General features: G+C 35.1%; 1 protein-coding gene across 1 annotated transcript; it reads left to right on the forward strand.

Annotated features, from left to right (window-relative positions):
* The first annotated feature begins 1,139 nt into the window (after nucleotides 1–1,139).
* On the forward strand, nucleotides 1,140–8,764 carry LOC145676851 (uncharacterized). The gene is made up of 3 exons (XM_081747640.1): nucleotides 1,140–1,264; nucleotides 4,821–8,718; nucleotides 8,753–8,764. Exons 2-3 carry the CDS (start codon nucleotides 5,089–5,091, stop codon nucleotides 8,762–8,764), a joined length of 3,642 nt encoding a protein of 1,213 aa, XP_081603766.1. The 5' UTR covers nucleotides 1,140–1,264; nucleotides 4,821–5,088.
* The last annotated feature ends 2,331 nt before the right edge of the window (nucleotides 8,765–11,095 follow it).

The raw sequence follows: 11,095 nt of genomic DNA on the forward strand, positions 1-11,095 counted from the left end.
TCCTCTTTAGTTGCTAGGTTCATAGCCCCTGGAATTGGGAGGCAAGTTTCGACAAGACTTTAGTTGCTATGTTCATAGCCTTTTACGGATAGCACAGAAGTTATCATGATCGAAGCTCCCCAATTGTAAGTCCTATCAGTTATCATGATCGAAGTTTTCCAATTGATTGATTGATTTTTGCTTTTCGTTATGTATTGAATAGCTAGATGCTCTTGGCCTTCATAGTCTTGGATGCTCATACTGGTGGACGGATCAGAGTCCTATCAGTTATCATGATAGAAGCTTCCCAGTCGATTGAATGATTGATTTTTGTCTTCAAAGAGCATAAGCGATTAAGCCCCTTGGTCCTATTCCCACGAGATGTCTGGAGAATATGAACTGAAAGCATGATATTCAAATGATCGAAGCTTCTCAGGAGATTGTATGAAATTGGTCTTAGTTGCTAAGGTAAAGATTATATGTCATAATTTTTTTAAAAGCGTGAGATGAGACACACTATATGAGTCTCATAACGAAACACATACTCATGCAAAATCATGTTGATTAGCCCCTTGGCCCTATTCCCACAAAGTGTCTGTAGAAGACGTGATAGTCAAATGATCAAAGCCTCTCACGAAATTGGCTTAGTTGCTAAGGTAAATATTGTATTTCACAATTTTTTAAAGACGTGAGACATGAAACCTGATATAAGTCTCATAACGAAACACATACCTATACACTCCTTTCCCCCACACCTCCTGCGAATGGATTCCATTGATTGAGCAAATTCTAATAATGGAAACTTCTCATAGCATATCATATTGTTTAAAACGTAGGGTGTGAAGTGTGTTATATGAATATTCACAGGATGATATCTGCTATGCTAAGTAAATCGATATCACTTCCTGTTTAGTTGTTATGTTCATAGCCTTTGAGAACATCATGTTGCTAGAAACAAGATGAAACATGCCTTTTAGGGTTACCATCAGCTATAGGTTCATGAAAAAACACGCCTTTTCTAGTCGCCTTGTATTGGTTAGCTAATTTGAATTCCCAAGCCCCGCCCCCCTCCCGCAAAGACTCTTGAACGTCTACCGGATCTTCATCAGAGTCCTTTCAGTTACCACGATTGAAACCTACCAATTGATTGTGTTTTCAGCTTAAACTGTAGTGAGTGTTTTGTGCTTTAAGTTCTTAGGATTAAATCCTATCAATTGATTGTGTTTTCAACCTAAAACTGAAGTGTATGTGTGTTTTGTGATACCGCTCGTTCTTATTAAAATAGGTAAGTAAAATATATATATATATATGTTCTTTCTTCATTTAGTTATAAAGGCAGTTGAAAGAACAAGTGTATTTATTCAAAGTTCCGTTCATGTTCTAACATTTAAAAAAAAAACACACAGACACATATGTGAATGTCTGTTTTGTTAGTCTCTTTCTTCCTCTGTTTTGTTAGTACATTGAACTTCATCTTAAAATGGTTTAGTTTCAAGAACAACAGATAAGATGCCATTGTCAAATGTTTTGATGATACGTACTACAACGAGATAACAAGACTGCCCTAGTTAAAAACACATAAGCGAACTTCTATGATGCTTCTAAGAAAAATGATAAGATGGAATTCTTGAATGTTTTCTGGTTCGCATTGCAATTGTCGCAAGAAGTGTCTGTAGACTTGGTATTTTAATTTTGATAATATGATGTATACGTCTGTCTTTCTGTTTGTAAATGAAATCTTTTAAACAATGAAGAGATTTACGTCCAACAATAAAGCCAACAAGGTCTGTCTGTCTTTCTATGTCGGTTATGCTAATGGAGGCGATGGTGATGAGTTGAGTTGATTTTAGTTCAGCGTCCCTTTCAACAGCAAGGCTATATGAGACGTGGACCTACTGATTATCGTGGAATCTGAACCACTAAGTTTTACGTCTTACAGTTATGTCGGCTATGCTAATGCAGACGGTGATGATGAGTTGATGAGTTGAGTTGATTTTAGTTTAGCGTCCCTTTCAGCTGCGAGGCTATATGAGACGTGGACCTACTGATTAACGTGGAATCCGAATCACATGAGCTCCAGTCGGGACGATGGTAATGAGAAATGAATGAATGAAATGTTGCATTAAATTCACGTACACGGTGTTTGTCCATCGAGTTTTACGTCCTACGGTTACGTCTACTAGGCTAATGAAGGTGAGGTGATAATGAAAAAATGAATGAAATGATGTAATGAAGAAAGTGGAAGGAAACTGATGAACTCCGAAGGGAAATCCACGCATATGATGTTTGTCCACCACAAAGTTCATAGGGCACGAACTGGGATCGAATCAGGGACCCAAGCACTTGAGGTGAACGCTCTACCACTGAGCCACCGTGCCCTCTGGAACGTAAAATGAAATGATAAGGACGGTTTTCCGGGGACAGTCAATAGCATCTTTTCGTTAAGTTGTAAAGGAAGCAGGGAATTTGTGGTCGCTAAAATTAATGACAAGTATATAGAAAAAAAAAGACGTGATTTGAACACGGGACCTCATGCACCAGAGGTGAACACTCTACCACTGAGGCACTGAAGTTAATTTCATAATTTTCTAATGTTAATAAGAGTGAAATCTAACGTTAAATACACATACACAAGTCAACGAACTGAGAGAGAGTTTCTGTATCTGCAATGTCTACTTGCAAAGAGCAGAAAAATAAGATAACAGAACATGTTTTGTATTTCAATGTTGTTCTCCAGCTGTCGCGTCAACATTATCTTAGGTCATGGTTTCAGACAACACGAAGCGAAGATATGTATGTGTGTGTGTGTGTTTTAGGTAATATTAAAACAGTGTTTGAGATCTAAAACTTTACAAAACTAGTGTTGCTTATTCATCTCGGATGTCGTTACCTATGTCATATGATGTTGATTGATTTTTGAGTTTAACGTTCCGTTCAGCAGCGAGGCTATATGCACCACAAAGTTCACACGACGAAAGTTAGGATTGAACCAGAGACCCCAATCACCGGAGGTGAACGCTTTACCACTGATCCACAGAACCCCACGTTTTCAACATGGGGTACAAATCTTCAAGTTAAAACAATTGTCTATTCTCAAATAAGAGAACATTTCTCCATTTCTTTAAGTTGATCTAGGAAGTTGAACTTTATACAGTTTTCTCCATATTATAGTCTAAGCTGTATGTGATATTACTTTAAAAGGACGAAAGTAGTTAAAATATTCCCTATTATTATCATCAATTTCTTCTAAAATGCTCAGATTCCCGTCATAGAATTCGTATACTAGCTATGTACACAGGCGTGCATTAAGAAATTTTTTGTTGGGAGAGGTCCAAGCTTTGGGCGACGGGGCTCAAACACTACAAGCCTCTGTGTAGTATTGAACGCGTATTATTTTGCACTCGAAAAGACAATAAGTACTTGTAAAATACTTTCATCTATATTGTCATAGCGTCCCTTTCAGCAGCGAGGCTATATGAGACGTGGACACTAAATCACCAAGGTCCCCTATCGCATCACAAGTGAACGCTTTACCAATGATTCACCGAGTCCCCTTAGATCAAAGTACAGTACTCATGTAATAATATTATGTAACATAAAGTTCACTTGTCGAGGGGCTCCCTGGGGGTAATATTCATACACGTAAAATATTTTAAAATAAACAATATTAGTACCGATTCCATAGTTTTCGAAGGTGCTGTATTCAATAAAGACACTTTGAAAATAGTAACATGACATCTAAGGGGTAAAAAAAAAAGTGGTGAGCTCATGGGGTCTCCCTAGGGGGTAATATTCATACACGTAAAATATTTTAAAATAAACAATATTAGTTTCGATTCCATAGTTTTCGAAGATGTTGTATTCAATAAAGACACTTTGAAATCAGTAACGTGACATCTAAGGGGTAAAAAGTGTTGAGCTCCCGGGGGGTGATATTCATACACGTAAAATAAACAACATTAGTATCGATTCTATAGTTTTCGAAGGTGTTGTATTCAATAAAGACACTTTGAAATCAGTAACGTGACATCTAAGGGGTAAAAAGTGTTGAGCTCCCGGGGGGTGATATTCATACACGTAAAATAAACAACATTAGTATCGATTCTATAGTTTTCGAAGGTGTTGTATTCAATAAAGACACTTTGAAATCAGTAACATGACATCTAAGGGGTAAAAAGTTGTGGGCTCCCGGGGGGTGGTATTCTTACACGTAAAAAATAATATAAAATAAACAATATTAGTATGGATTCCATAGTTTTCCTAGTGTTGATTCCATATCGTGACAGGATTCCAATTTGTGACTTCCCGTGCACTAAAGATGAACGCTGTATCACGTAAGAAAAAGAGATGAAATCTTTTAGTTTAAAATGTCTTCCATCCCTCATTCACACGTTAAGGGGAGCATATGAATAAGACACATGTAGGAACGGTTTTCCGGGGAAAGTCAATAGCATCTTTTCGTTAAGTTGTAAAGAAGATAGCATTGAATTTGTGGTCGCTAAAATTAATGACAGTATAAAAGAAAGAAGTGTAGAGAGGAGGAGGAGGAAATACGGATTTCGCGTTCACTAAAATTAACGATAAAATTCTAAAACAGAATAAGTATAAAAGACCGTGTAATCTACATATCTTCATTAGTCAATACATTTGAAAGAGATTGTGAGCATACATTTGTTTCACTCTTCATCCCATGGAATAGGAAGAAAAGTTAAAAATATTTAAAAGGTATGATGAGAGATTATTTCATTGACATTATAAAGTTCTGTCTTATATAGTATATATTTATATATCTAATATATATTGATTTATAAGTAACAAAATTCATTTCTTTTTTATTTTAGGTTGCATACAAATAAAGATAAGTGTAATCCTTTTCCCTATTCCCGTTGATATTATTATTATTATTCCTTTTTAATTACTTATATATATCACATTTTACTTACTCGTATATTCTTTTAAACGCTTATATACCCTTTCAAAATATTTATATACATATATATATTCCATTTAAATAAGATTTATATATCCTATTATATATCATATTCATATACTATTACATATACCATTTACATATATTGCATTACGTATATATACATCTGAGGAAGAAAAATGGCAAAAGAGAGTACGCAAGATTTACTGAAGGAGATTACGGTCTTCATTAATGACATTGAAGAAGAAGAAGAAGAAGAGGTAGTGGGCGTAAATAACGAAACGCAAGTTCTTTTAAGTGAAATAAATGCCATAATCGGGATAGAAGAAGAAGAAGAAGAAGAAGAAGAAGAAGACGCAAAAGAAGAAATGGAAATAGATCATCATGAAAAAATGCAAGAAGAAGAAGCCGGAGAAGAACAAATGAAAATAGAAGAAAGAATAGAAGAAGCAGCAACAGAAGAAGAAGAAGAAAGAGAAACTATTGAAATTCAAATTCCAGTAGAAAAAGAAGAAGAATATGATGAAGAAGAACTATTACAAATATTGAACAGTGCTAGCAATAGAACGATAACAGAAGAAGCATCAGGCCGTATTAAAGAAATTATAAAGTGGTTACAAGAAGGAACAGAAGAAGACGTCGAAGAAAGGAGAAATGAAGAAGAAGAGCTGCTAAATTTCACGTTTTCCCAAATAATAGGAGAGGATTACAATAAGGAAGAGATGAAGATAGAAGAAGAAGATGATAAGTTTTACACGAATGAACTAGAAAATTGGATTAACAATTTGTTTCCCGATCCCAGAAAAGAAGAAGAAGAAGTAATATATCCCTCAATTATGGAAATATTAGCAGAGGCTAATACAGAACACGAAGAAATGGAAGTCGATTTAGACGACATAGAAAAAAGAATGGACGAATTGCTAGCCGTATTTCAAGCACAACGAAATTCAAATATACAAGTAGGATTCGGAAATAACAACCGTAATGATGGACACAATAGATTTCATATAATAGAAGAACGAAGAAGACAATACAGAAGATACAATATGGAGGGTAGAATGCTACGATTCCGTCTAGCCCCCGTACGTGCAGATGAAAACCCTTTTACGGCAATTGAAGCAAGTCTACGGGCACTAATAGATTATTTGCTACGTAATGTGGACCAGCATGATTACGTAGGAATAACAATTACAAATGAGAGAGAAGGACACCGCCCTTTTTGGTTGTCATTCAGAGAAGCAAGAAATCTTTCAGCAGAAGTTCTATGGATAAGTTATGAGAAAGTACTGCAAAGTAATGCGGCTTTTCTTATAAATGAAGATTGCATCGTGAATTTTCATCATGTACGTATGCCAAGAGGACAAGGTCCTTTGAAACAACATATTATGAATACTGAAGAATACGTAAAGGCAAAACGTGGTATTGTTACAATTAAGAATAAAGGTACAAGGTGTTTAGCACATGCAATCGTAGTTGCCATAGGACTGAAAAAATACAAGGGAAGAAATCAAGCTGAATACAGAAGATATGTAAATCAATATAAATATATAATTGAAAAAGAAGCAGAAGACCTATGTGAATCTGCTGATGTAGATCTTAGTCATGGTGGTGGAATTCCTGAAATTCGTAAATTTCAGGAATATTTAAAGGATTATAAAATCACAGTGTATAGGGGTTTTTCAGGAAGTGATGTTATGTTTGAAGCACCACCAAGTGATAACGAGAGAACTGCTTTAAATTTACTGTTTATAGATAACCACTACAACGTCATTGAAAGCTTGACAGCATGTTTTAGCTGTAGTTATTATTGTGAAAGTTGTCATAAGAAATATGAAAACAAGCATGCACATTTGAAACATTGTACAGCTGTATGTTTTCGTTGTCATCAGAAGCCACCATGTGACTTTAAAGATATCCATATTACTTGCAATGATTGTAATCGAGAATTTTATGGACAGTCATGCTATGACTATCACAAGTCAGCGCCGTATCAAAATGGAAAGCCTTTATGTTCCATTGTGAAATGTTGTGACCAGTGTTTGAAAATTTATGTAGTAAAAGAGAAAGGTTCTCACGTATGTGGAGAAACTTATTGCAACATTTGCTATGCTATAGTACCACCCAATCATGAATGTTACATGAAAGTGAATGAAAGAAGAAAATCGAAAAAAGCCAATGAAAAAATCATCATGGAGAAGAAAGCTATGATTCTGTTTTATGATATTGAATGCACACAAGATACGAAAATAGAAGACGAGGACGCAAACATATATGAACATATACCTAATGTCTTGGTTAGTCAACATGTATGCTACCAATGCTATGAAGATAACAACATCAAGAATGATTGTGTCATTTGTGGAAAGCGAGAAAATATTTTTGACGGAGAAAATGTAATAGAAGATTTTCTAAAACATCTTCAACAACGTCGACCAAACATTAAATCAGTAACCTGTGTTGCCCATAACTCAAAGGGATATGACGCACATTTCATCATTAAGACCATGGTTGAGAAGATGAATTGGACTCCAGAAGTAATCATGAATGGAGCAAAAATTCTCTCTCTTAAAATAGGAAACGTAACCTTCATCGATTCACTAAGCTTTCTTCCTATGCCCTTAAGTAAATTAAGTGGTGCATTTGGACTTCAATCGTGCAAAGGATATTTCCCACACTTCTTTAATCGACGTGAGAACCAAACCTATGAAGGGCCGCTTCCAGACATTAAATATTATGGAGCAGATACTATGAAAGTAGACGAAAGACGCAAGTTTCTCCAATGGTATACCGAACATCAAAACGACACCTTTAAAATGAAAGAAGAACTCATCAAGTATTGTGTACAGGATGTCGAGGTATTACGTCAAGCCTGTATTTCATTTATGAATACATTTGAATCTGAAACTAATGTCAATCCCTTACTTGAATGTATTACAATTGCCAGTGCATGTAATTTGGTATATCGTAGAAATTTCTTAAAGGAAAATACAATTGGTATCATACCAAAGAACGGATATCGATGGAGAGATGTACAATCAGTTGAAGCAGTACAATGGATAGCTTGGGAAGAAAAAACCAGAAACATCCAAATTACCAATGCTGCACGTAGTAAGGAAAAACGAATAGCATCAATGAAAGTAGATGGTGTATGGACAGATCCCAATACAGGAAAAATACACGTCTGGGAGTATGAAGGCGATTTCACACATGGTTGTATCTACTGCTACCCTAACGACAGAGATAAACCCATCTATAACAATACTACAGATACCATGGAATTTCGATATGAAGCAACAAAGAAGAAAATCCAAAAATTAAAAGATTTTGGCTGTGAAGTGCATGAAATATGGGGTTGTGAATTTAAAAAACAATTGGCAGGAAATGAAGAGATGAAGAAGTATGTTAGTAATCATCCGTATACAAAGAAAACACCATTAAAACCTCGTGACGCTTTTTATGGAGGACGTGTGAATGCCATACGTTTGTATCATAAAGCACAAGAATCTGAAGGAGAGACCATAAAATACAAAGATGTTATTTCATTGTACCCATTTATCTCTAAGACTAAGAAGTTTCCAATTCGTCATCCTACTATCTACCTGCCTGGAGATTCAAATATTCCCACCATTGAAGAAGTAGAAGGATTAGTTAAGCTCAGTATTTTGCCTCCAAAACAACTGTTTCATCCTGTACTCCCTTATAAATCAAATGATAGATTGATGTTTCCACTCTGCCGTACATGTTGTGATGAATTAAACCAAGCACCTTGTAATCACAACGATGAAGACCGAGTGCTACATGGAACATGGGTAGCAGATGAAGTAAGAAAGGCATTAGAAAAAGGATACAAAATAATAGATATTCATGAAATATGGGCATATGACGTTGTTCAATATGATGAAAAAACAAAAAGTGGTGGCTTATTTGCAGAATACATAAACACCTTCCTGAAAGCAAAAACAGAAGCAAGTGGATGGCCAGCATGGTGTGAAACAGATGAATTAAAGAAGAAGTACATTCAGCAATTTTATGAAAAGGAAGGAATACGTCTAGATGAGAACAAAATTAAACATAATCCAGCACTTAGAAGTTTAGCTAAATTAATGCTAAATTCATTTTGGGGAAAATTTGGTCAACGTGAGAACATGGGTCATGTCAGCATTATTAAGGAACCCAAGGAATTATATGAAAAATTAACATCTCATGATATAGATGTTCATCAAATATTCCCAGTAAATGATGACATGTTATATGTATATTGGCAATACACCGATGACGTTCCTGTTTCACTACCAACAGTAAATGTTGTCATAGCCGCATACACAACAGCACAAGCAAGATTAGAATTGTACAAATATTTAGATCAGCTACAAGAAAGAGTATTATATTTTGATACTGATTCCGTCATTTATACGCAAAAACCTGGTGAAAGTACAATTCCAACTGGTGACTTTTTAGGCGATTTAACAAATGAAGTCCTCGAATATGGTAAAGAAGCCTATATTTCAGAATATGTATCGGCGGGCCCGAAGAATTACAGCTTACGTATTTTTGATCCCAGCACGAAGAAGGAGTTTCAAGTATGCAAGATACGAGGCTTTTCATTAAACTATGAATCTTCAAAACACCTAAATTTTGATGTAATGAAGAAAATGATAGTAGATAATGAAGAGGATGCAGAAGAAGAGGAAGAATCTCGTCCCACGGAAGTAAAAATTACCAATGAGAAAAAAATTTGCCGCAGGAAAGACCATACTATCGTCAGCATGCCCGAAACAAAAATTTATAAGATAAATTATATTAAACGACGTAGAATACCAAATTCATATGATACTCTTCCATATGGCTACACTACTTCCAACAAAAGAAGAAGAGAAATGTAATAAGGCCCTTTATAAATATACGTATGAAGAAAGAATGATCATATTCTTTAACATGGACACGACGTGGAAACATCCCTTTTCATGTATTGTTGCCGGACCAAGTGGATGTGGAAAAACTTCCTTTGTAATACGTTTCCTGTCCAATTTACCACGTATGGTTAATACATCGTTTCGTCATATTTATTGGTACTATGCAGAATGGCAAAATGCATACAGAGAAATTTCGACAAAAGTACAATTTATTGAAGGATTACCTCGAACAAAAGACTTTTTACCTGAAACTGGACCACATCTTATTATTATTGATGATCAAATGTGTGAAGTGAACCGCAATATAGTTGATTTCTTTACAAAGGGTTCTCATCATAGAAATCTTAGTGTACTATTTATTACACAAAACATATTTCATCAGGGAAAAGGAAGCAGAGATATGAGTTTGAATTGTTCTTATCTCGTATTATTTAAAAATCCAAGAGATAAATCACAAATTAAACATTTAAGTTATCAATTAACTCCTGAGAATCCAAAATTTCTTCAAGAAAGTTTCACCGACGCAACAAAGTTACCATATGGATATTTCTTTATTGATTTAAAACAGGATACGCCAGATGAACTTCGTTTTCAAACAAATATTTTTCCTGATGATATTTATCATTACGTTTATGTTCCATCGAAATAGAAGAAGAAGATGTGTTTATAATGTTTGTTTTAAACTGTGTTTCTTCATTCTGACAATATGTCTCCAAGAGTAAAACACGGAGATCTTCTTCGTACGCTGAGCAAAGCAAATCCTAAATTACGTAAAGCTATATTGGCCAATGCAGACTCTTCAGTGATTCGAAGTATTTGTGAATGTTGTTATAATGTATTAAAAGGGAATGTACCTCTTACAAAGACACAGAAAGCAAGATTAAAGCGATACAAGAGGACGCTTCGATATCTTGTGAAGAAAGGAAACTCCATCCAAAAGAAGAAGAAGCATTTATTAGTACAGCAGCAGGGTGGATTCCTACCGGCATTATTAGCTCCTATTTTAACTGGTGCATTATCAAGTTTACTATTCCGTTAGTACAATGGAACATGCAAAGAAGATGATTTTAGTTCCACCTGAAGTTCTGAATCGTATACAAACACCAACATCATCATCATCATCAGCCCTGGAGAAACGTGAATCTAATTTGGATCAAGAAATGCAAGAGATTTTACAGTTATCATCACTTAGTGATGAAGAAAAGTGGAATCAGTATAATAATATTCTTCAAAAATATTTACATTTAATACGAAAACAAGAAGAACCTGTAAC

This window comes from Thermobia domestica, unplaced genomic scaffold (assembly GCF_964235325.1).
Source record: "Thermobia domestica unplaced genomic scaffold, izTheDome1.hap1.1 HAP1_SCAFFOLD_425, whole genome shotgun sequence".
Classification (NCBI taxonomy): Eukaryota; Metazoa; Arthropoda; class Insecta; order Zygentoma; family Lepismatidae; genus Thermobia; species Thermobia domestica.